At 40.2% G+C, this 27,509-nt stretch overlaps 1 protein-coding gene across 1 annotated transcript; it reads left to right on the plus strand.

The window, feature by feature from the left end:
• Positions 1–31: 31 nt before the first annotated feature.
• sgip1b (SH3GL interacting endocytic adaptor 1b) lies at positions 32–27,355 on the plus strand. The gene is made up of 24 exons (XM_055014221.1): positions 32–2,973; positions 9,700–9,763; positions 10,763–10,808; positions 11,719–11,775; positions 12,108–12,165; positions 12,689–12,864; positions 13,018–13,029; positions 13,539–13,550; positions 14,014–14,038; positions 14,615–14,678; positions 14,791–14,861; positions 14,958–15,032; positions 15,500–15,568; positions 15,654–16,388; positions 17,584–17,705; positions 17,899–18,049; positions 18,194–18,250; positions 18,550–18,661; positions 19,305–19,460; positions 19,603–19,735; positions 20,953–21,155; positions 21,772–21,836; positions 22,418–22,582; positions 22,674–27,355. The coding sequence occupies exons 1-24, from the start codon at positions 2,964–2,966 to the stop codon at positions 22,694–22,696; spliced, it is 2,661 nt and encodes an 886-aa protein (XP_054870196.1). The 5' UTR covers positions 32–2,963; the 3' UTR covers positions 22,697–27,355.
• Positions 27,356–27,509: the final 154 nt, after the last annotated feature.

The following is a 27,509-nucleotide window of genomic DNA, read 5'->3' on the forward strand; positions in this document are numbered from 1 at the left end:
TATCAGTATTGGAATAGAAATGGTCAATATCTGTAGTGAATAAAATGCAATTTTCAAGAATGTGGGCATTTAATAAATCCAGGAGAGGTATCTTTGGGTGATAACTTGTTCACTGGAGTAAATCATGAGTATCTGTATCTCTGGGTGTTTTGAAAATTTGCACCCTTAAGTCTGGCGCCATGAAGAAAATCCACAGAATTCCAGCTGGTAGTTAATTTAGTACATATATCATGAATGTTCAGAGAGGTAAAGAAGACCTCAGAATCACCCAGAAACCCACAAAAATGTGTGTGGGCCTCTTTGTATTGGTTTCTGGGGCTGAGGTTTCCCATTCAGCCATGAAGATGCTGGTTTACGCAGAAGCAAATTCCTTTATCATAGCTGTGCTTTTAATTTAGGAAAGACATCTGTGTTAAAGTCAAACGCGTTGAAATAATTCCTCATCTGGTCTTTTTTTGTTGAGCTCTGGTTTGGGACATTGAAACTGATATTCAGCCAAACAAACCCCATGAAGCTGTCCACATGTTGTGTCTGCATCTGATTATACATACAGTATAAGTATATACATGCAGTGGCCTCTTCAGCAACAGCAGAGGGAGCGAAAACACATTTAAAATGACATGACCTCCACAGGAGAAACATCTGCCCCCAACAACAACCTCACACACAGCACACATGGTCTTACCGCCTCAGCCTGTTTGTCCTTCTGTATCAGTGAGTCACTCGGCTCCACATGTTCAGTTCACAGCCATTAAAGCAGCTGAACAATCAGACCACAGCTTTCACCAAAACATCCGAGTAGTCCAGCTGAAGTGTAGCACATTATAGTAGCAGGAATGGTTTGCCCTTTGTGCTTCTCTTTTTTATTTCAGGCTAAAATATGGGGGTCCCTGCTACCAGTGAGCTGATGTTGTGAATATAGCTGTCTGCTCCATGGTTGTAGATGTACTGTAAAAACACAAGTCTGTCTGTCACAGTTTAAAATCGTTCCTTCTAAAGTTGGACCAATGATCTTGTCTTGTTCTGAGGTCTAACTGCAGCCTTTCACAGTGCTGACCACATCGTTCCGATCCACCGGCTGAAGCTTGAGTGTCTCCCTGGTTCTTCTTTGGAAATGTTTCCCTCATATTCTTCCAAGACAAACCTTTCATGCAGGTTCCACTGGGGATTCTTGCTCATCTTTGTCTTCAGTATCCTGCGGGCTGCCCTTAGGCTTGATTTCTGCTTCAGTTTTATTTCCTGTCTTTGTGCCTCATTCATCCGTATTATTCAGAAATGCAACATCTCCTCTTTTTATTGAGTTGCTGACATTGAAATCAGTCCCCTATTAGAGCCCTGAAAACTTCGGACATTTCAAATTTACGAATATTAGGTTTGAAAAAGGTGCAGGTTGTCTTATATTCAAGGTCTAGACAATTATACATTATTGTCAGATGTTCGTTTTGAATGGAGAGTGCACCAATGAACATAGAATGAGGATGTCTGTAGTCCTGATGTTGCTGGACTAACCTCTAGCTATCTGGAAGTGTTTTTGAGTCCACAGTAGCCTATTTTCTTCTTACATTAGGGATATTAAGAAATAAAAAAAGGATGAATCTGGGTGTTTCCTTGGTTCAAAAAACTAACCTGCTTAGGACTGAGAGAATGTGGTTGGATCTGATATGATTGGCAACATTACAAAATAAAATTGGGGCCACTGAAGGACTGTAAATCGCACTGACTTTTTCCAGCTGAGCCCAGTCTTCTTTATACAAGTCAAGAAACTAAAATGAATACAGCTCCAAGCAAGAAAATACAAGTATATTTATATTTTGGTGATTCTCAGGCCTTTCTGTTTAGCCTCCACTACAGGCAGACTCCTTCGAAGATGAGTAGAAAACTGTTTCACCCTTACTATTTCCTCCCAAGAAAATTTCAATAAAAGAAACACAGTGTGGTTTTGGCCCAGCATTCAGTATAGATATGTCTAAACTCCTGTTCCATATAAACTCACAGCCCTATTTATCTAGGCTTTTATCTGTCAAGGACAAAATCATATGGTTCAGTAACTGACTGAAAATGACAGAAAAATCTGCTCTTATAAGATTATATGTAAGCTCTATTCATGATTTCAACAAAGGACTTAAGATCACTGTTTTGTGCCAGACGTCTTATTTTTATTCTAAATGTCTGATGTATTTGTTCCACTTTTAGGAATCAAATATTTTATGTGCAAATAAAATATAAATAAATGATTGTACAAAATGTCCAATGACCAACAGAAATGTGTAGAATATTAAATTTTTTAAAAAGGGAAATCAAACCCAGCAATATTTAGAAAAACTCTGATTTCAATTTCAGATTTTTTCCCCCCCAAACTGTGCCTTATATTCCCTGAGACCTTGTATAGTATGCATGCAGTCGGCTGTAGTGTGACTGCTGAGGCATCAGGGGACAGCGGCCATGTGACGGTGGCTGCACGGATTGGTTTAGTGCAGATGTGACATCAGCGAGCCTCCCACTCCTCCCTCCCGCCTCCCCTCTCTCTCTCCCAGTCTTTCTCTGCCTCTCTCTGCCTCCCTATCTCTCTGTAGCGCTCTGCTTCTTTTTTCTCTCTCTCTCTCTCATCTTCCTTTCCTCAGCATCCTCCCTCTCAGAGATGGCGTGTGTCGATGCTGCTCGGGCGTCCGGGGCCTAACAGGAGAGGAGCCCCCTTCCCTCAGATCTGCAGCCCCGTTCCTCGGGTGTCTCCTCTCGCTGCTGTCTTTCAGCTCTCCCAACCCCCCCCCCCCCCTCCACCGCCGCCTCCCCGGTGCGGGTGTCTGGGATAAAGGCCCTCGGGGGTGGAGGAAAGCAACATCGTGCTTCTTCGCTGGGGGAGCAGAATTAGCTATGCCCTGCCCAGGCATCTTTTGACCGGTTGGATTTCTCCATTTCCGTCCGCCTGCACACCAGAGGGCAACGTAGGATGAAAATCTGCAACCATGATGCAAGGTAAGCCATCTGTGCACTGCCTCTGCTCTTTTATTTTCCACGTCTTGTTCCTCTGTGTCCTCCTCCTGCCCTCTTGCGTCCCGCTGGGCCGTTAGAAGCCAGTGAAATCCACAGATGTGAACTGTCACGCTGCGTGGACCTCTGAAACCACTGAGCTGTAAGCACGACCGGTGTCACAATGTGTGTGACAGATTTATAGAAATGCAGCTGTAATGACTAGGGAGGCAGCACTTGACATTCATAGCAGTCCTGTTGTGTTTGTGTGTATTCCTACACGTGACTGTGCATGCCTCTGCATCTTTGTGTGTTCAGATTACAGCTCTGTCTTTACATCTGCGTCCTAGAAACGTGCATTGAAGCGAGCAGTCCAAGTAGCTGCACTCATTCATACCTCTGCTGCTGCTACTATTATGAAAAGCCAATAGGTCAACTGATCCTTAAACCACAGAGCATTTGCAGCCTGTGCTGAATAAACCAAACTAAGGAAATGCTGTATCAAAGTTACCAGCCATATGAGGTAATGTACATTATAAACTATGATGGAGGAGCTGAATCAGAGACATAACCCTGCATGACAGTTACTGGGCCTTTACCATCCATTTATGCCTACGTGGTAATGGAAGGTGGCTATTATTAGCAAAAGGCCTGCAGTCAGCCTGCCACGATATTCTACTCAGTTCACAAGCTTGAGGAACTCCACACTCAACGCAGATGTCACAATCTCATAGCACTGTGTTGGCTGCACGTGCATGGCTAGTTATCCAGTATCGGTGGTCAAATGCAGCTTGTGATGATCAGTCTTATTTGGATGGCTGCAGTAGGAACCTTCTTGTTGATAAATCATGCAGGTTTCTCATCTTTATAACAAAGTAATGTAAATATTTCAACTACAATTGAGAAAACCTCGACAAAATTACTCATTTTTTAACTGCGTTTATACTCGAGGGTGATATAGTTCATTTTACATGTTTCAGTCCTATGCAATCAAACTATTCACTGCTGATCACATTACAGATCATAACATGAGATATTACATTGATTTCCGTCTCACCAGTCAGCCTCTGGTTGCAGTTAAAGCCTGTACTGTGTAAAAATCAACTAACTGCAACTGGAAATTTTCTGGAGGTAGGGTATCCATTGCTGGGAACATTTTTAAAAAAAGAGGAAAGACTGTATCATGATCACAGCCAAGTGAGTGGGTGTAGAGGCTATATATCCCAGAAAGGGCAGAATTATGATATAAACTGGTGTATTTCACTGGTTTAAGAGATCAGTAGGTGGCTGTAATGTGCTGTTTGTTCATTTGCCAACTTATAACATGGTGGTAAAGTAAAGTAACCATGCCTTGGGAGAAAAAAATATTCAATGAAGGTCAAAAGATGGAGTTAAAATGAGGTCCAAGTGTAGCACAGAGGATGCCTGTTCTAAGCATTGGTCTGAACAGACCTACTTAGTCCTGCTCTCCTGTTCCTTCTTCATTTGAATTCGCCTATCTGCCACTGAGACATGGTGTTGATTAGCACACTACATTGCTGTGGTTGAGACAGGTGTGCAAAGAACCACAAGAGCAGAATTTACACACCCACACACATCAAGCATACATGATTGACAGTTTGTTTCAGGAAATTACAAAAACTGTGGGACAGATTCAGCTGAAGCAGTGAGAGAAGGACCTTGTTTGAGAGATCTTCTCGCTGGTTTGATTTGATATTTTTTGGAAACTTCATCCTCGTAGATTTACGTGTCAGACATGAACTGCGATTGTGAAGCATCACTCTTGACCTTAAAGTAAATAGTTTGTCTAAAAACATCAAGGTTCAACCCCGTCCCCCATGCGTTCCAAAGTGTTTCGGCAAGTCACTGAAGCTCTAGCACATGAATTGAAACACATTGTAACATGCTTGGAGAATCCAGCGTAGGTTAAAAACTGCTATACCTGTGTGGACCATTTACCACATGCAACAATTCCTCTGGAGCTCTCAGTCACATCTGGTAGCCTTCGTGTACAGGCTACATTATCTGCTGATAAAGGCTACCAGGTGTGACTAAAAGATCCTGAAGAAATGTTGCAAACAGACCCTGAGTTCAAAGTTATGTTGGTTCCTCTCTTCTTGCTAAAACAGTTCTGTCCATGGACATTGACCTCTGGGGGTGTTCTGTGCCACTGAAACATTGGTGTAGGGTCTTTAGGGTCCTGTGGATTGCAGGATGAGGCCTCCATGGATTGAGCTTGATCCACTGCATCCTTGTCAGTACCTTGGAGTCTTTGTCGTTTTCTTTGAACTATTCCTGAGATGTTTTTGCAGTGTGACAGGTACATATTCCTACATGGGGATGTCTCTGGTTGCAAGTAGACCTTGAGTTCAAAGTTATGTTGGTTCCTCTCCTCTTGCTAAAACAGTTCTATCCATGGACATTGACCTTTAGGGGTGTTTTGTGCCACTGAAACGTTGGTGTAGGATCTTTAGGGTCCTGTGGATTGCAGGGTGGAGCCTCCATGGATTGAGCTTGATCCAATGCATCCATGTCAATGCCTTGGTCTCTTTGTCATTTGAACCATTCCTGAGAAGTTTTTGCAGTGTGACAGGGTGCATATTCCTGCACGGGGATGTCTCTGGTGCTGGGGATGACATTACCATGGGTAGGTGTGATTGGCCTGAAAAAATGCCTAGATGGATGGCACCTGTCAAAGTAACATCCACATGCATGCCAGAACCCAAGGTTTCCCAGCAGAACATTGTATTGTAACAAGATGATCAATGTCTTTCACTTCACCTGGCAGTAGTTTTATTGTTGTAGCTAATCAGTGTAAGTGCAAAGCCATTTGGACACCAGCATGTGGTTTAGAGTTGGTGTTGCAAACAACTTTCTCAAAGTTAATTGGATTTAAAAAGTTGCGGAAACATTTGACCATTACAAAAAGAATGTTAAAAAGACTTTTTATCTTAGTCAGGTTTAGCGTGTAATGAATTTCATACCACAGTGAAGTAGCTGGAGTAAAGGGCCTCCCTAGGTATTTGGAAGTTAGTCTGTTGAATTAACATTTCTTTAATTTCTTGTAATATATCCATTATAATATATAGAGGTCAGTAAGAAATGTTATCAGGCTGTAGGTACATTCAAAACTCTAGATACAGTGGACTTGCCTGAAAACAGTTACCTCTTCCGATACTGCTTACAGACATACACATTTTTTCATGTAAGACAAAGAGAACTTTTAGGAATACAATAAAAAAACAATAAATACAAGCCCATACTTTGAACACTAGAATGATGGGACTCTAGGTGTCTCAGTGTCATACTTTCACTACACTAATACCGTGTAAAACGGAATCCACAATAAGAATTTCTTTTTGCAATATCTGTAGAAAATTTTGTTTTAAAAAGGTCTTTTTTTTGGTTGTTTGTAGAGTGCCTTGCTAGTCTGTCATCTCCAACATGATTGCTGTAGTTATAGCTAGCATTATGGTGTGATATTGCCAACTACTATGTTGGAATGTCAACCAGATAGTTTCTGGATTACTTATGTCATTGTCTTATTTAAATATCAGGGTTTTTATCAATACCAGTATATCCTGACACCTCTAGATGGGACTATAGTAAAGAATCATGATGCATCGCATTATGTTATTCTAGAAAGGGTTAGCAGTAAAGTATAGTATATATAATTTGTAGTTGAACCACACGCAATGTGCAAAGATCTAGTTCCTGTGAAGTGTCATGAAGAAGAGCCTAATTCCACCATATTTACAGTTAATATCACTAATTACTCTGATCCCTGTGTTTAATGATTCTCTCCTCAGGCAAACTTTGTAAATGGGTTACAAAAACAACAATCCTGCTCTCATGCACAATGTGATGTGCATCGCTATGCAGCCAGTCAACCTGAGCAGGCCGCTTGTGCTCGCTCACTGTGTGTCGTACAGTTCAGCAGGTTTGATACGCATCAATGTCGGCCGGATTGATACTTTATTTTTACTCCTTATCACATGAGACACATGCCGGTTAGGACTGGAGAGAAGGCTCCCGGTGCTGAGCTGTCTGCACTGATGAAGAGCTGTGATGCAGGAATAATGTTTGCTGTTGAGCAGCACAACGAGCTACTAATGCATCACAGACCCTGACATGTCCTTCCTCAGTAAAGATACTGAGCACCAGTTTTCACATTTGTAGTATTCATTAGTTTTATTAGGATTGCAATGATGATTCACTAAATCAATGACTCAGTATTTATTTGGATTTTCAAGTAAGCTTTTTCAACTTTGTGCTCCTCTTTTCACTGTAATATATAGTAGTGGATTCTATAAATGCTAAATCTCTCTTTAGGGAGTATGGTCCAGTTTAACACATAAAGCACACAGATTACAGAAAGAGATGATGAAAAAACAAACCACAAACTGCCTCAGCTGCCTCTGAGCAGCACAAAATGTTCATCCACCCAACTGTCCATCACACGTGTCCCTGTTGCTCTTGAATGGATTTGGGAATCAAATGTGCTCACTTGTCGTCAAAAACACAGTTATGCAAACCTGTCAGTTGTCTATTTTTGGCAAAACACATCCCACAACACAGTTGATCCTCACAGACACACACACAAAAGTAAAAATAGGGCAAAAAGTCCCTGTGTGATTTATTGTCCTGCCTGTGAATCTATCCGTTGCCATCATGCAGGCACATGTTGAATGAAATCAAATAACCTTCAGACCTTTGACCTGCGAAGCAAGTGGATTATCGATGTCAGTTCATTCATTAGACTTCATTAACTGTAAGTCCAAAGAGAAGTCTGTGCCTACTTCAATGGTCAAAATCAGATGCTAGTCAGTTGTTTTTTTTATCTTTCGTATGCTAACAACGTGACTTTCTAGATGGCAGCGTCCATTAAATATAAACTGAAATACCTCGACGTATGCTGAAAGAATTGCTGTGAAATTTTGCACAGACGTTCATGGTTCCCACAGAATGAGTCCTACTAGCTTTGGTGCTCCTCTGACTTTCTGTTTATGGAAACAAACCAGTCACAGGGCTTAGCATTGACCAACAAATAGCATTTTTACCACCACAACACTTCCTGAAATGCAGTGAATAAACATATTGAATAAACATGGTGGTCCTATTTGTTTCTGCTTCAACAGATACCATGCTAATATTATCCCCGAACATTTAACTTACAGTCACATGACGCCTACAGAAGGCAAGAAAACTGAGGTTGGTTGATGTTTTTGTTGAGTTCAGACAAAAATATTGTGAATTGAATTGAATTGGATAATTGAAAATTCAACTTTATATAGTTAAAATGCCTTATATGAATTAATGTTTTGTTTGTTTGGTTTGGTGTTCATGTGTAGCTTGTTCAATAAAAGCACGTTTAGTGGGCATATTACTGTTCACTGTTTGGGGTCTGTGTTAGCAACATACCAGTTAAAGCTAAAAAAAACAAAGGAACAATTTCAGTATGTTTATTCATTGCAGGTTGTATCATCACCACAATATTGAACAATGATATTACACAACACAGATTTTCCTCATAATCAGGCCTGTTAGCCAATAAAATATCTTTAAGCTCAGCTGTGCACTGTGTTTACTGCTAATTAGCAAATCTTAGCATGCTAACTCATTAAAGATATATAGGGTGTACATAGTAGATATCAATATGATGGCATGCTAACATGCTAAATGTAAATGGTGAACATGGTAATTGAAAATGATAGTGTTGGCGTGTTAGCTTGCTGATGTTAGCAGTTAGCTCGAAACACGACTGTGCCTCTAAATACAGCCTCACGGAGCTACTAGCATGGCTGTAAATCTGAAATCCTTACACTCCTACAGTGTGTGGTGTGACTCAGCAAATGTGTTCATCTTTAGGACTAAAACCACAGATTACTTTAGTCATCAATTTATCGCCAATTAGTCTAAAACCAAATTACATCTTCATACAGCATTTTCTGTCTGACAATCAGAAGACAAACTTTAAAATCGCCAACAGAGAAAAGGTTTCACTAAAAACATTTACATTTTCTGTCAGCTGAGTAATACATTAATTGACTAATGATGAGTTTGTTTTTATTAATTGCAAATGGTGTCGAATTTGTCCATCGGCCTTACAAACTATTAGTTACTGACACAGCAAACCCAGAATATGCACACAAACGCAGCAGTACAATGAACCAGGCATCGTTTTCTTGTACTGGAGAACCTTTAGGCTTTTCACACGTTGAAATGTGTCTCTTTGTTTGGTATCGCCGTCATCCTGATTTCCTCGCTGCATGTTGCCAACCGTCACTGCTGCAGGCATCTTGGCATTCAGCTCTTCTGACGGGATGCTGGAGTAGATCTCCCTCCCTGCTCTCTCCTGAATCTCACTAATGAAGTGGACACATTGATCAACCTTTGCTTGTGTTTCCTTTCCATTTTATGTAGTCAGGAAGGGGACACTTAGGAGGATTACATCAGCACTGCTTCATTTTATGTGGAGACTCTCTCTCCAGATGGCAGCGAGTTTGTTCCAATCGATAAATTAATTTATATCCGCGTAGTGTGGTTACTGTATTTCCTGTGTGAATCCACAAGGAATATGTTCATCCTCGGGTTACAACACACCAGCCTGTTACTCTTCAGTGTTATTTGCTCTGAAGTGCATTTTAATGACAAGATAGTTAGCTTTATATTAGGCTCTAAAACTTTAAATTAATTCTTCATGATGTTGCTCTCTCTCCCTGTCTGTGTTAGGACTGAAAAACCGAACCAGGAAAGCCCTGGGCTTACGAAGAAAAGACAAGGACACAGAGACAGCGTGAGTCTGCTTAGCCCCTCACTGACAACACAATGAAATGCAAAGTTGATGTTTCAGGTTGTTGCACATTGTTGCATGTCGGTTCCATCTTTTGAGGAACGTGCTCTTTTATCTGTGCCTGCTATGGTGGTTGCATGCTTATCTTTTGTTTTGTTTGGCTAAAAAGTTGGTTAAATCCACAGTCGAGGGTAGGGGGGGGTAAAGGGGATTAACAGAGAAAGCTTTGGAATAAATCTCTTTCCATCAAATATTCCTCCTTCACTGACACTTGACACAAACAGTACATGTTTTCAAGAGCTTTGGTTGCTCTTTGTGGCCTAAATATTTTAGTATTATAAGTTTGTTTTGTTTTTAGAACTTGATCCTACAAGTTTTTCTGTTTTGTCTTGTTTTTTAGAACGTTACATGTACTAATTTTACAGATTTGTTTGATTTGATACTTTACCTTTGCAAGTATGACTGGGTTCTTGCAGTTTTCCAGCTCGTGAATTAACAAATTGTGCACCCAGGCACTGCAAAACTGTCCCAGAGCTTTTCCATCTTATCCCGCCTCAATCTGATTTAACCAACCTTTTAGCCAAACTAAACAAAAGCTAAGCAGGTAAGGACTGTAGCAGACACAAGTAGCAGAGTGTCTCATTCAGAAAAAGGCATCCACCGTTCTGACATGCAACACGGCACATTCTCTTAACCACACCACTGATTTGTTAAAAAAACTGCTGCATATCAAACCACAGCACTCTTGACCAAAGTTCTTCGACAAATGCTTGGATTTTATACAATATTTAACACAAAAAGGTATTCTTTGTTATGCATAGAACAGAAGAGGAATTTTAAAGAACACATTTTCAGTAAATCTAACTTACCTCATTTTAAAAAGCATATAATTTTGGAAAAGTCAAGAACGTTACATTGTAGTAGTATCAAATGCTTTGAAACAAAACTTGGCTCTGCTTCCCTACGTTCTCATTTTTTCCTTCTCCTTGTTACTCCAAACAGGAGCTCACCTGACAAAGAAGGAACTGGAAGTGGAAAGAAGGGAAGTGTATGTACATTTTTAGCTCTAAGTGAAAGTGTTCCTGCTTCTTTTTCTGTTCTGTGGGTGGTGTGATGCTGTTTATCAGAGGAAAGCACAACATGGTGGATTAATAAGATGTTGGCATGTATTTTGTCTTAGTTTTATAGCATATAGCAGCTAAAGGATAATGTGTAACGTCACAACTTTGGCCTTCTGTGTTTGGTTGGATATAATCATCAAAATCGGTTATGGTAACCGTCCTGTTGCCTTCATTTACGGGCACCAAAAAATAGTTTCCTCGTCTGAAAAAAATCCAAAAATTCAGCAAAAAAAAAATCCCCAAATTTAAAAATTTGCAAAACCTTCAGGAAGAAAATTCCAATAACTCCTTAAAAGTTTTATTTAAAAAAATCCCCCAAATTTGGCAAGAAAATTCTTGTAAATATTTTCAAAAAGTGAGTAAAAATCTTCCAAAAAAATCCTAAAAATATCTAAAGTGATTATATATATATATATATATATATATATATATATATATATATATATATATATAGATAGATATATAGATATATATATATATCAGTAAAACTTCTAATATTTCCTTTAAGAACAATCAACCAAAGAAACACTTTTTTTTAACATCTCTTTTATTTCCACCCAAAAATTTTCAAAAATTTCCCAAAAATGTTGAAAATGTGGACATCAGAAGTTTCACTGTGAAAATAAATTTTTTCCCACATTTTCAAACTTTAAAACGGGTCAGTTTGACCCGCAGGACAACACGAGGGTTAAACTAGCATTTACTAATACTTGGTATAGGGATGATGACATGAACTACACTAGTGAAACCATATATCTGTGTAGAATTTGCACTTGACATTCAACACGGTATAATAATACCATCTTTTAATGATTTCATCTCCGTTTTTGCCGCTAGAAAAAGGCCAACGGGGCTCCCAATGGTTTCTACGGAGAGATTGACTGGGACAGATATGTGAGTATCTACGGCGTGCTTTTTCTTGAACCCCTTCGGTTTTTAGGTTTTTGAACAAGCAGCCCTGGCACGAAATACTCACCGTGCTGTTGCACTCTGTGTCATGTGACGTGAGGTTTAAAATTACCGAGTAAACTGTGCAGATAGAGCGATAGCTGCATATTCAGTGAGTCAGCAGCAGGAGCCTCCGCCAGGAAGCCGAGCGTCTCGGGCAAGACATCTGTGAAATCTAATCTGCATTTCTATGCAGCGCCGAACAGTTTAGCGGGGCCTCTGTTACAGTGTGTGATGAGCTAGAAATGAGTGCCACCTCTCCTTTCTCTCCTCTGCAGGCCTCTCCTGATGTGGATGAGGAGGGCTTCAGCCTCCGGCCCGGTGATGAGGGCGATGATATCCTTTCACTGAGCAGTCTCATCGCCTGCAAAAACTATTGACCTGTTTGGCTGAGTGACTCATTGGTTGAGTGCTTCTCAGCATTAAATAGGCCAAATCAATAGTCCCTGCATGTGTGTGTCCTTGCGCTGCCAAAAAAAAAAAGAAAAAAGAAAGGAGCAGGGGAGCAGCCAGACTGAACCACGTCACATTCAGATAGGCTTTCTAGTTGCCACAGTCTCATTAAGCACCGACGCTGGTATTTTAAGTTGTCGCTCCTGCAGGTGTCAGCAGCTGTATGTCTGAATTGGAATCATAGAGAGCTCGCTACAGTCTTCCCATGAGCAGGGTGATTTAGCTGAGCAGGAGTGTGAGTTACAGCAGGTATGATACTGCTAACTGGGACACATCAGACTGAGACGTAGTGGATGTCTCTGCTGCAGCGCTGTTCTGGCTTTAAATCCTGCAGAAGGTTGAATTACTCTCCATCGTTTGTAAAGCGCATCATGCTCGTTCCACTTTGCCCTTGACAAGGGTTCACCAGCTTCCAAAGAAAAGCACTTTTTCTCCTCCAGCGACTCGGAGGACGACGAGGACAGCAAGAAAAAGTTCAAAATTAAGATCAAGCCGCTGGTGTCGGACAGTGCCAAGTGTGCCACTCCATCTATGGACGAGCTAAAAGCCTCGGTGGGAGGCCTCGCGCTGTCTCCATCTCTGGTGAGCGCCGCTGATCAGCGCTCTTGTTCATGCTGCACAGCTCTGAAGGGCACAAAACACAGCTGTTGATCTGTATCAGCCCCGTCGCAAATCTGTTTAACCCTCTTTCTGCGTTTGTCTTTTCCTTCTCACATATCTGCTGTCCTCCTGTAGAAGAGAAGTCCGGTAAGCTTGTCACGCATTTTCACACCACCACCACCGAGACAGACTGCATGGCATGTCCCCACTCGGTGGAAATGCTTGATAAAATGCTTAGTTTTAAGCTTTATTTCTTCCCTCTTTCTTCTGCATGCAATTTCTGTCTCACTCTCTGTGTTTGTGCCGTTTTAGGCCACGAGAAAACTTTTAGTTAAATCAGTTTTTACCTGTTTTAGCAACAGCTTTACTTAACCTGATCTGGCAAAGCACATCTGTGTTACATAATGCAAAGTAAACATAACACACATTCAGCTCCAAACCTACTGATCTGGTCTCAGTGGCGCTTCCAAGTGATTTGCTACATTCAGTGTAACATTCGTCTTGTCCGGGGTGTTATGGCTCGTGTTGCATTATTAAGGCTTTGCGGTTGAAGTAAAGAGATGCGGTGTGTGCAGTTTTAGTTGGTGTCCATTTGACTGATTTGTCACTCACTCTCTGACCCAGGTCTGTTCTCTCTTCCTTTTTGCTGGTCTCAGAGACGCAGTCCGGTGAGTTTCTCACTCCATCTGCTGGCTGCTTCCAAGCTGTCAGCCTCAAACACAACATTGTAACCTCCGTAGCCTGACCTGTTTTAAACTGTGGACTGTAGAAAGTGAAGAAATGCACAGCAAAATAAGAATAGTGATAAGTCAGCTGGGATTTAGTAAAAAGCCTCAAAATCTTGAGTGAAACTATGACAATATGGTGAGAGAAATTTATATGTTTCTGACACAAATCAGTATTTTCTTGATGTGACTGAAGGGATCCACCTTTAAAGCCAATATTAAATTAAGTAAAGCAAAAAAATTGCCAGCTAATCTTACTGGTTTGTTAATTTCTTAAGAAAAAAGTAACATCTTGAATCAGAGGATTTAAGATGCTCGTCTGTTTGAGGTGTGTACTTTCACAATATATCACAAAAGCAATCTCTATCCTTAATATATCTTCTGTTTGGATTCTGTTTTTTTGCAGGGGCAAATAAAAAGGAACTTGTCCTGTAAGTATATCTATTTGGAAATAGCTTTTTTGAAGTATCAGCAGTGTTTTGACTATAGATGCACAATAATATAAATTTTCTATCAATTATAGAATTGGCCAAGAAAGGCTTTATAATGGAATATCTGCATTGGCTCAAAATCAACAATGACATGAAGTTAAAATCTCTCAGTTCTCTTTGAAAATGTCATATAAAAATAAATATGGCATGTTTTACGTGCAAGTTGAAGTAGTTTTCTTGTTTGCGGAGTGAATATGTTCATTTGAAAAGTACTGTAGTTAAAATCTGTACCTGCCAGTAGCCTATAAGAGCAGGCATAGTAAGATGTTAATTCTTCTGCAGGAGAAACTCGATGTTCTCTGCAAATTGGTGGAAAAACATGTAAAATTATGAGCAAAAATGGCTTGAAAAATGTAAGCATATTAGATGTTAACAAAAATCCAATATCAGAGTTCCATTGTTTTGACTTAAATGCTTACACACATGCTAACATGCTAATGCTTAGCAGGTGAATTGTTTACCATGTTCAGCATCTTGGTTTGGCAGAAGTTGAGTTTTCGCTGTGTTTTCTCACAGGTGAGGAGATCGCAAGACCCCGACGCTCCACCCCGACACCCAGCCCTGCCCCTGAGACGCCTAGGTCTGTCATCCTGACAAATTACAGTAAATACCCTTAGGTTGAGACTGCATGTTACTGTTCTGCTGCAGATAGTCGTTACATAACGGTCGTGTCTGATTGTCTCCTTTTGCAGTGACAGACTGTCGCAGAACGTTCCTGCCTTCTTCGGGCTGCCTTCAGAGAGCAAATATGCCAGATATGACGGTCTGTCCTCTATTCAAAGGACATAACTTCACATGAATGATTACACTCATTTTACAAAGGCGCTACTGACTGTTTTTTATTTTGAATCATTGGCAGTGGTTCCTGCTGACATGTGGGGAGACTCTAGACCACGATCAGAATCACAGCTGAGTAGAAGTTTCCCAACAGGAGGTGAGCTGGAATGAGTGAACCTCACTTTGGTTTTGCTGTACTAATAATTGAATGTAATTATTAATATTTATATCCGCAGGTTGTTTATTCCAGCATCTGTCAGACTGTACAATGCCGCATTATAAACTTCACTGTGTACTGTTTACTGCTGCTTTTTTCTTCCCCCAATTTACACATGCGTCCACCTACTTGTGCGATAACTGATACCTCATCCTCCTGTATATAGTCTTCTACATGGTATTTAAAAAAAAAAATCTGTATATAATGTTTTTGAAATTTTTGCACAGTTTTTTTCTTATATATTCTTGCACTGCCTTTATACTTTTATACTTTTTCTTTGGAGCTGCTGTAACAGTGAACTTTCCCCACTGTGGGATCAATAAAGTTTATCCTTATCCTTATATTTAGTAGTAATCACATCAGCTGTCTACGTTTGCAGTAACGCTGAACCGTTGCCCTCGTTGCAGCTCCTCCTCCGCTTCCTCCAAAAAACATTCCATCAAGAAGTCATTACGGCTATCCTTCAGACGCTGCTGGTAAATTCACATTTAAACTCTTATTCTGTATCAGCCGTTCAGTTAAATGTGCTGTGATTTTAATGCTTCTTTACATCCCGTGCAGCTGATCTACCCAATGGAAGGGCAACTCGTAGGTCTGCCCCCATCTATCTGAACGTCCTCTCCCCCGCTTCCTACCGAGGCTCCCCGGCCCCCAACCTGGACGACGTGTTCGGCCCCAGCGAGGACATAGTGTCTCCCAGATGGGTTACCTTCACCGACGACCGGCCTCCTCCGCCCGATGAGCCCGCTCCCCCTCCACCGCCAGACTCTCCTCCTCCAGACACCCCCTCATCCACCCCCTCCACCCCCTGCCTCTCTCCTGGCCCGCCACCAAACGAACCCCCGCCTTCACCCCCTCCATTCTCCCCCGGGTCTCCTCCTCCCTTCACGCCGCCAGACTCGCCTCCCTCCATCGTGCTCGGACCTCCTCCTCCAGATGAACCGGCTCCCCCCCTGCCCCCCGACTTCTCCCCCTCTAGTTCGCCTCCTCTGTGCCTCGATGAGGAGGCGATCGACGAGGAGGTGCTGCAGTTTGCGGAGTACTGTTCCTCCCCTGCGCCCATCAGCCCTGTGCCTCCTCTGCCAGCAGAGCGGAGGTCGCCTCGGGGGGGAGTCACTTCTCCTCTGGTCCTGGGGGGAAAGAGGACTCCGGAGGGTTCATACCTGAGAGATGATATACCGGACTTCGTGGGCTCTCCCAGGGAGCTGACGCCGAGCTTCAGGGGGACGCCGCCTCCTCTTCCTCCCACCACCTACAGGTCTATCATGTCTTCCCCGGGGCCCTACTCAGGCAGCAGTGAGTACTCTGGTCTGTTTGGGCTGCTTTTACTGTGAGCCAAGTGGGATTATTTTAAAAAAAAAAAAAAAAGTGAGAATTATGGTGCCAACACAACAAACACAATGATGATTTAACATGATCACAGCTCAGATTCAAAGCATAGGTTTGTTGCTAATTTTAGCAACTTGTCTGACAGTTTTCTGCCAAAGTTTGGACAGAAACGCAATCCAAATAATCTACAGAGCTCAGTACAGTAGTGGATCTCAGATAGGTGAGTAAAACTGGTATTACATAATAACTATGTGTGTCCCCAGAGGAAAAAACATGGAATCGTTGAACAGTTAAGAGTAAATGGGGCTTTTACTGACCTCTAGTGTTGTAATTGTAAAATAACAACAACAATATTTCATTGATGCACAGGTGCATCTCATAAAATATCAATATTTGCAGGTGTTTCTAGTTAATTAGCTGATTAGAGTCCTTCTCAGGACTGTGTGGGAGGGTCTAAGGGTCCTTGATTGACATCTCTGTGGTCCTTTGCAAAATATTCTGAATATTTGAGATCGATTTTGGAAGGTGTTTCATGAGTTATGAGCCATTATAATCAAGGTTAAAGCAAATAAAGGCTTGAAATATATCAGTTTATGTGTAATGAGTCTAGGATATGTATAGTTTTCGGAGAAATATTGAACTTTATCTGACATATTCTAATTTTATGAGATGCACTTGTAGTATATAACAGTTGAGATCCAGTACCTCTAGAAGCTTTAATGTTGGAAGTGACATACTTAAAATATAATTTACAGATGTTTATTTTTAGCAAATGCGAAGAAGAAGCTGCAGCTGAGTAAGAGATGCAGAAAATATTTCAATATTTTTCTTCAACAATTAGAAAATCTACGAACCTTCAGCGGTGATCATAGATAATAGCCATCACATATCAGACCTTTATTTGAAGTACAGGATCCCTGGTATCAATGGAGACATCAAGTGGTTGAATCTTGCCACGGCTTTTTGCATGAATCAGAACTACAATGCCTTTCTTTTATCCCAGAACCAAATAGAGGCGCCCACTCTCGCTTCTTTCCAAACATTACTGAGCTGACGCGAACAGGCCCAAAGCAAGGAGGCCGCTAATGTGGGAGCTAAATAAAAATCTGTGTCGCTGTGATCTGAAGGCAGTGCTAACCACAGACACTGGTATGTGCTGCAGGCCCCTCATCTCCAGCTCGTCCTGCCACGCCTCAGTCTCGAGGCAGCCCGGTTCCTCCACCTCCTCCTCCTCGTCCGTCCTCGCGACCAAAGCTGCCCCCGGGGAAACCAATCACAGACCTGGTACATGTGGAGCCTCATTGCTTTTCTTTACCACTGTCTTGTTCTTTTTTCTTTTGATGTTTAAATAAAAAAGTGAAATATTCTGTGTGTTCATTGTTCAAAGAAAGCATCAGTGCTGTGCTTTATGTGTCTACTACTTTGACATATACTTTGATATATTGTGTCTGATCAGCGTATGTCTTTTTGTCTCCAGACTCGGCCGTTCAGTCCACCGGTTTCAGGCAGCCCACCGCCTTTTGCCCCCCTGGCCAGGGCTGAGAGCTCTTCCTCCATCTCCTCCATTACCTCGCAGAGTGCAGCGTCCACTCCAACCTTGGGAAGGGACCTCAACATGTCCACCACAGGTACAAAGCAGCCGTGCTCCTCCTTACTGTAGCTGCACATCTCAGTCTGAATCCACGTGTTGTCTGTCGGTCATCATCGTGTCCTCACCTCACCGTCTTGTCCTTCTCCACGATTCTCTCCTCCTCATGTCTTTGCTCACTCAGAGGCCTCACAGCCTCTGGTATGGTTTGACCACGGCAGGTTTTATTTAGCTTTTGAAGGTGAGTTGAGCCTCAGTGCTGCTGTAGTTCCACCAGTGCATGGACTGAGAGCATCTGCCCTGTTTTTAACCTGAGTATTGCAGCCCATCCCCATCCCATGTCCTGCTCACTCACCTAGAATCCAAATTCATAACTGAGGATGCAGTTTTGCTTAAATATTTTTTTTGCTTTTCTTTCTTTAAAATCCTCTGGGTGTAATCTATGACTTAACTTTTAGGCAGATAGAGTATAACTTAGCAGAACAGGCATGATTGACATGAAGATGTTTTAAAGTGTTTTTGTGCTTATGTGTGTTTTAGGATGCTCCAGAGGACCCAGTCCACTCACAATGGGGCCACAGGACACTCTGCCAGTGGCAGCTGCCTTCACAGAAACCATCAATGCCTACTTTAAAGGCGCTGACCCCAGCAAGTAAGCCATTACTCATTACTAATGTTCTGACGTACTGTCAGTGTGGATTGATGCTAAAAGAGGCTGTTTTCAGTTTTAAATTGAGTGTTGTTTAGTTGAGTATAATAATTTGCATTAAAGAACAAAGAGAAGGAAAATGTAGAAACTTTGTAAATGTAAAATTCATGGCATAAGTGTTACATTGGCTTGCATTAGATTTCAAGAATGTACCTAAAAAAATGGCCAGTGAGTAGATAGTATCACACAGAGATAAAAACCTTGAAGTCAACACAGTACAAATATGTATGTACTAAACAAAAGCACTGAATAAATCTGAAAATTTTACTTTGCCAGTTGTCATCATCAGGGTTTGATGGATGTTCAGTTCAAATTCCAACTCTTCCTTGTGATGGATCAGGGATTAGTGAGGCTTGGAAGAAATCGCAAAAATTATTCAATTTATCTCACACCACCAAACTTCAAAAATGCATAACTAGTGTTTGGAGATTACATTAAAGTCCCATGAATTTCCAAGTTCTCACATGAATCTTGTCAGGACAATGAGTGACATGAACTAGCAGCGTCTGACTCTAGTTTTGATACCAACGGGAATGTGTAAATGTATGTTTTGGTTCAGTCTGAGCTGTTCCTCTCTCTGTCCCAGATGTGTTGTGAAGATCACAGGGGAGATGGTGTTGTCCTTCCCTGCAGGCATCACTCGGCACTTTGCCAGTCACCCAACTCAGCCCATCCTCACCTTTAGCATCAGCAACTACAACCGGCTGGAGCAGGTCCTCCCCAATCCACAGCTGCTCTGCTGGTGAGAACAACATCGCAGGCAAACACACACCATAGAACAGATGGTATTTGTTTTTGTAATACATATGTAAGTATCTAATTATGTTGGTCACAAAATTCATTGTGTTACTGCCTGAATCAAATATGTTGCTTCCATCTCTTAGTGATTCCACAACAGAGAGTGTCGACACCAAGGAGTTCTGGGTAAATATGCCAAACCTGATGAGCCATCTGAAGAAAGTGGCTGAACAGAAGCCTCAGGCGACGTACTACAACGTGGATATGATCAAATATCAGGTATCACATATCTGCTATCAGCTTCTCACTACACAATTACCTTGGACAGCATTTTAGCTTCAATATGTTATTTGCTTGAAGAGATAGAATAATAGAATAGACTATAGGATAGAAATACTTTATTGATCCCCAATAACTAATTCTGTTGCTTCAACAGAAAACAGAAAGAGTAAAATGACCACCACAACAGAAAAATATCAAATTAATATAATAGAAAATATAACATACAAAATGAACAATGATGTGTAAAATATATTATGAATAAATGAATAAAAAAAGGTATTAATTTGAAAAAAAATGCACCATAAAATGTCAAATGGAAACAATAAAAATTCAGGGTGTCCCAAGAAAAAATTGACATCATTTGAGATGTTCTTATCGGAGTGACTGCATGGTCAGAAGAAATGATACTTAATAGGATTTATTTTGGACATAAAATATGTTATTCTACAAATTTCAAATGAAACATTCCAGGGGATGGTAATTTTATAATGTTCCATAAAGTGAATGAATAAATATTTAAGAAAAATATTGTCTTTTTTTAAAAAAATTTAATGTTTTGTCCACTTTCCCAGAGTCAGAAACTAAAAAATGCCCTCAGACAGCCCTTACTGTACATATTTTTCTATTTGTCTTGGTCATTTTTTGTAATATTAATTTTCAACATTGAATCGTTGTCAAGTTAATTTGAATTGAATGAAAGAATTTACATTTTTTGGACAAAAAACCCCACTCTTTTATGTCAAAGAGAAAACAGATTGCTACAAATTATTGTTAACTTATTTAAAATATAAAACATAAGTGATGGCATTGTTTAGTCACTGGTGATTCATTTATAACCAGGAGTTTATAACTACACCATGAAGCCAAAAGAACACTTCAAGCAACTCTGGCACAAGGTTATTGAAAAATGTAAGTCAGGGTATGGATACAAGAACATTTCCAAGTCTCTAAATATCCTTTGGAGTGCAGGTAAATCTATCATTAAGAAATAGAAGGAATATAGTACATGTAAATCTAAGATAAAGCAGGCCATCCTAAGAAACTGAGATACCGTGCAAGAAAGAGAGCAGTGATCGAGGCCACCGAGACACCTGTGACTCCTCTGAAGGAGTTACAACTGTTGCCTTTTCATTACCACCCAAAGCTCTATAGGAAGAAAAAAGAAGTTAATCCAATATGACTGTTGTATCCAACTGTCCTCTTTTCCCCTTCAGGTGTCAGCAGATGGGATCCAGTCCACTCCTCTGAACCTGGCAGTGAGCTGGCGAGGGGATGCCACCAACACAGACCTTAGAATAGACTACAAATACAACACGGAGGCCATGGCCGCCCCTGTGCCGCTTCACAACATCCACTTCCTGGTTCCTGTTGACGGAGGCATCGCCAAACTGCAGGCCATGATCCCACCAGCCACCTGGTGAGGACGACTCACATCAAGGCCTGGTTTTGCATATGGAGAAGCTAAGGTCAAGCCAGTACAGTGTCCTACCCTCCCACCCAAATGGTGGGATGTTTAGATGCTATGTTGTAAAGTTAAAATTGACTTGGCACCGCCTCTTTACTTGTAGACGCTGCTTATATTTTAATATAATGTAATACGCTACCAGTCAAAGTTTGGACACACCTTCTCATTCAGTGCTTCTTATTTATTTGTATTATTTTCTACATTATAGATTAATACTAAAGATTAACACTTTTTTGTTTACAACACAATTCCATATGTGTTCTTTTATAGTGTTAATGTCTTCAGTATCAATCTACAATGTATTCAATAATTAAATATAAGCCATTGAATGAGAAGGTGTGTCCAGACTTTGACTGGTAGTGCATGTGTAGCCGCTAGCTCAGTGTTAGATACACGCACTGCACAGAGATACTGTTTTTAGACTTCTGTGTACACCATGACCATTCAGATGACACTAAAAAATACCTTTGTGGACAGAAAAAAGACAGTTTTTAACATGTAAACATGAATTTATTGCATATTACACAGCAGCATATCCTGTATAACATTTAAATGTTTTCTCATAAAGGAATCCGGAGCAGCAGACGATACAGTGGAAGCTACCAAGCCTGTCTCACAGGTCTGAAAATGGAGGCAAGTACACATTATTTTTTTTAAATCAGAGTTTTATTGGTTTTTATATTTTCACAATCAAACACAAGGACATGAAATTGTACATCATGCCGTTGTAACACATTGCAGATATAAAACAGAAGAAGAAATAATAGTAATAATAGTAAATAAATAAAATAGAATAAAAAAGAAAACAAATTAAGGGTGCATTGAGAGTCAATTATTTAAACTAAATTGCAATTGAAAATAAGGGAGAGTAAATGAATACAGAGAAATACTGCCACCATACCAAGTCATACGTTCAAGACAAGATGAACTCCAGCTTCCAACCCACCCTCCCCAGACCCCCACAGTCTGATTCCATACATATTATCATAAATGATCAGATTGTAAAGATCATTTACAGTCAAATTTAAAATCTGATGGCCAAAAAGTACACATTTTTAATTACATTTTTTATTGACATTCTTCCTTTTGTGATTTGGATTTTCAAAAAAACTCATTCACAGGACACAGTTTTGTGCTTTCAGGCTGGAGTTGTGATGTTTGTAGTGAGTAATGTTGTTATATTTGCACAAATGTGAGCTGTCTGTGCTCTGCAGGAGTCGGGGCTCTCCTGGGCCGGTTCCAGATGATCGAAGGTCCCTGTAAACCCTCCCAGCTGGCGGTCCAGTTCACCAGCGAGGGAAGCACTCTGTCGGGCTGCGACATCCAGCTGGTTGGGACTGGATATCGGCTTTCGCTGGTCAAGAAGAGATTTGCTGCAGGTCAGTCGAAGTGTCACAAATTTACAGCTGACGAACACGAGTTTCAGGCTGAACGTCTTCATTCTCTGACATGTTTCCTTTTGTTTCACAGGGAAATATTTGGCAGATAATTAGTGGAGCTGTTTGTGAACAGAACCAAGAAAATCAATGGCTTTTGACTGTGAAGAATATGGATCCATCCCATGTTTAGTGCATTTGAAAATGTATCTTTAGCAACCGTTACAGTTAATGAGATTTAATAGAACAACAGGTCACAACACACAGACGAGATAATATTTGACTTTTTAACACCATCTTCAGTAGACTGACTCTTGCTGAGTTTATGCAAGTAAATATGAATCATTAGTTTCGTGCACTTGGAACACTTACATGGAGTAAAACATAGGAAAACCCTGGTTCTTTGTTCTTGTTGAAAATTACTGTGGATTTCATACAGTGATCCAGCCTTATTCATTTCAGTTTCTTTTATCTGACTGGTTGTCACTGCACATGCACTGTCAAAGATCATGTGAATAGAGGATTTAATAGTGAAACAATCTTAAACGAGGTGGAAAAGAATAGAAAATGGAGGAAAAAGTGTAGTATAGGTTTGCTCTGAAGTTTTATTCCTCTAAATTACTGGCTACGTGGTAACATCTGATTTACACTGCCACCTCAGATCAGATTTCCATTTCCACCATATGTTGCAGTTTAAGCAGAATTTAGATCCTGTTTACACTTGGTTTTAAAATATGTCCCGGGCAACTGGATCACAAGTGGACAGCACTGAATAGAGTATGAACAACTCCCAAGATGCATTGTGAGTCGATAAATTAAACTACATACTGAAGTTGTCTGGAATGCATTTCACCTCAGATCTTTTGTAGTGTAAACACCAATCCAACCTTTTGGCCTTTTAACGGAGGTGACGTAGGCTGATCTCTCTGGACTGTCCACCTGTGTTTGAGTCACCAAAGTGCATTTTAAAACCGAGAGTAAACCGTCTGCTTAGAGAGCCTTGGAAGTGTCGCATCCAGTTTAAATCCACCTGCAGCGCTGGATGAACATCAGCACTTTGAGTCTTTAGGTGCTTTTTATGTGGGATTATATTTGTGCCTCAATCCTGAGCTCTTGATGGGACATTTTGATCAGAGGTCATGATCATTTTCTACTAGCACATGAATGGTATTTTTCAGATGGATTAGGACAATTTCATTTGAGCAAGCAAACATCTGTTATATGCTCAGTAAGTCTGTTTGCTTGCTTGGCATTTACACAACTGCAGATTTATGCCTATGTTGCTAGGATGCATTGATAGGCTACTGTTTTCTAACATGGTGCTAAAATCCCTTAAAAGGTGATAAAATCTCCACCAAAAACAGATAAAAAAGACTTTCAGAAAGGTTAATTAACCAAAATTGACTGAAGTGCTCATGTGTAGTTGAGGTGTGTGTCTGCCATTTTCTCAGTGATTCCTAGATTGTGGTTCAGTAGTCTTTTTGTTTTGGAAAGTACCTAGCTGAGGGAAATAACCTGGAAGTTTTAAACTGGCAGCCATGATAAGAGCTTGTTGAACTTTGTAAATCAGGGGTGTCAAACTTATTTTAATTCAGGTTCCAAACTGATCTCAAGTGGGCCGGACCAGTAAAATCACAGCATAACAGCCTATAAATAGCGATAACTCCAAATTTTTCCTTTGTTTTAGTGCAAAAAAGTACATTTTAAAAATATTCCCATTTAATGAATTATCTTTTTATTAAGCATTGTGAACAACCTCAAATTCCTTCAGAAAAATAAGTGAAATTACAGCAACATTATGCCTCAGTTTCTCATTTACACGTTACAACTTCCAGATCACAGTGTATCTACAAAGGCACAAAACATTTAGTCACAGGTATCTGGAACTGAACGATATAGCGGTTTACATAATGATCAAAATGACCAAAGTCTGACCAAAAAACAAAGACAGACAGCAACAAAAACAAGACAAAATATTAAAAAAATGAGACAAATGACATGAAACAAACCAAAAAAGAGACAAAATATTAGATCAAAAAGTTACAAAGCAACAAAAAAATGGACAAGCAACAAAAACAAGACAAAAAAAATTACAAACCAACAAAAATGAATAAAGCAAAATATAAAATGACAAAAATAAGACAAAAAACACAAGCGAGACAAAAAAGGAACCACAAAACGATAAAAACATGAGACAATAAGTCAGACGAAAAAACAAGATAAAATATTACAAAAATGAGACACAAAACGACAAAAGAACAATGAGCAATCTAGTATTTTATGATCAAAATAACTTGTCATGGTCTGAAAATTATAACAAATTTATAGTTTTACAAATTTACAATCTGCAGTTAATGTCTTCTCTGTAATTTTACACTTTACAAAGTTGCTCCGTGGGCCGGATTGGACCCTCTGGCGGGCCGGTTTTGGCTGTAAATGATAAGAAAGGTGCTGCACTGCTCTCTTGCTTTCTTTTTTTTTGCATAGGATACACTGGTCCATCCTTTATGAAAGAGAAGAAGATAATACAGCAGCATCCACAGCGATCTACCATCACATGTTAACGTAGCATAGAATAAGTATATGTAGATTTTCTTCACTGTAGTTGTCCTTAACGAATTCTCCCTCACATCTTTTCTTGACTTTGTGACCTTTTTTCAGAAACTGAGGAAAATTGTTTAGCAAAACACATAGAACATGATTTTTTTACTGTCTGGTTACGACCGTAGAAACAGATAATCCTACTTGAGGTCTGACTGAAGACAACAACAGCCAAGCAGAAATGACTTGATTGTGGCTAATAGCAAACACACAGACATATTATTGAGCATAAAAGTGAGTGAGTGATTACTTTCTCTACAAAATGCATTCATGTGCAGCCAGTACATCTTTGTCTGAGCTCAGGATTGATGCAGATCCATAATGCAGCCTTTAACATCCGTACCACTGACTGCAGTTTTCTGTTTAGGAGTCGTGTCAGTTTGACCTGGTGAAGAACAAAAGCATTACATTTCCACTAAGGGCAAGTGCAATGTTGAAATTAGGGGTGTCACGGGTATCTGAAACCATGTTGATAATGCATATTTAATAACACCGTAAGTAATCCATTGCCAGTTCTTTCTGGTGGATTGGCAGGTGGTGGTAGACACCTTAATGCCTGCTGTCATCACTCATAAAACAGAAAAAAGAAGAACATGCAGCAACTAGCTAGTCAGCTGCTGCCACATCGTGCGACTACTACACAAAACAGAGCTTTTTTTCAGATTTTCTATAGATATTGAGATAATCTAGTTATCGTGGACTCGTTTAACCGCGATAATAGTGTAGCAAATCTGATATCATGACAGCCCCGGTTGAGATGCCTCAAAGTTCTCCTGTTACAGAACATAAGTGGTGTTTGTGGCAGTGTTTTATTGGTGAAGCTGCATTCTAACGAGGTGATGGGAATGAGAGAAGCTGCTACTTTTGCTGGAGCAGTTTGGGTGATTTATTAAGTTGTTATATTTGAAAGGCCCTTAAGATGCTTGACACATACAGAGCCAGATGTGAGAGTGCCATACTTTGAGGAAAAGGACCTTCCAGAGAGATACTGAGGGACCTGAGCTGAAGATTGTAGGAGTTGCCTTTGATGCTGCTTTAAAACTCGGCCAATTCCTTTGACCGTAATCTTTGATGGAGGTCTTGAGGAGGAACCTTTGGGGGACATCACAGAATAACAAAAAGAAGTGTCTATCAAGAAGACAGCACTATTTATGTCCCTGCTTTATTTTCTTCCTTTTCCACCATGTTGAATAAATGTTTTATCATTTTCTAATAGCAATATTTAAGTGTAAAAAGTGTACATAAAAAGCTATGTTTCAAATACTTCTCTGGGCATATGGATGTGTCTGTGATTGTCCTTTGGTTTATTGATGTCAGCACCCATAATGCATTTGGTTCTACGTAACGACACACATGTCAACACTCACGTCATCTAGTGTTTTTACATGCGGGTTTCTTGTACAAAAAAAATAACTAAAAAAGAAAGAAGTGTTACTGTTGATGAATAACTCCAAAATGGTGCCGCATGAAATCTGCATTTTTTTTCCCATCACCAGTCTTATCAATGCAATACCAGTCTGTCCATTTCAATAAGGTCATGATGCGTGTATTATTGTATAATTGTGCTACGAGAGGAGACTTTCTTGCCTTCACTTAAGCCTCCGCTCTCTGTTTTTGCTGTTGATGCACCTTCAGAAACTCACTGTCAATAAATCTGGCATGTGTCCATTGATATACCCATTCCACGCATCTGATATAGGTGTTTGACATCCTCCTGTGTTTGACTCGCACACGTAACACACTCTTCTTCATGAAACGGTTCATTGCCTCATGCCACACGTTCATAAGTGTTTGGACATCATCTTTTACAGAAGGTTTTAATGTGTTGACTCACAGTTCGGGCCCGGGTGTAACATTTCATTTATTTCCTTTTAGGAAAAGAAAAACTGGTTCTTTCTGTTAAATAAGAAGAGGCCACTTTTTTTCTCTGTTAACGATGCTTTTAATTTTCTTTGCCTTATTTTTGAACATACACTATATATTCCAATATCGAAGGTTTTCTGTAAGTTTATTTTTTCTACAACTTTTTGGCTGTATTCTTTCACTGCGTTAGAATCAGAATATGCAAACATTTCATGTAAATTTCCCATCCAAAGATTTTGAAAGTAAATATATTAAAAAATCAATATAATGTAATACCTGTTTTACTTGGTAATAAAGAAGAAGAAATATGAAGCTTGTTTCTCCCTCTTTTTTTTGTTCTAAGATATAAAAGCACAGTTTGGGCACACATGGTAAGCCACAATGTAAAATGACCTTAAATGTAAATCCACAGTTTTGCTATGAACGTAGAGCAATAGCTGATATTTGGAACTGATCTACATTTGCA

This window comes from Amphiprion ocellaris, chromosome 10 (genome assembly GCF_022539595.1).
Source record: "Amphiprion ocellaris isolate individual 3 ecotype Okinawa chromosome 10, ASM2253959v1, whole genome shotgun sequence".
NCBI lineage: Eukaryota > Metazoa > Chordata > Actinopteri > Pomacentridae > Amphiprion > Amphiprion ocellaris.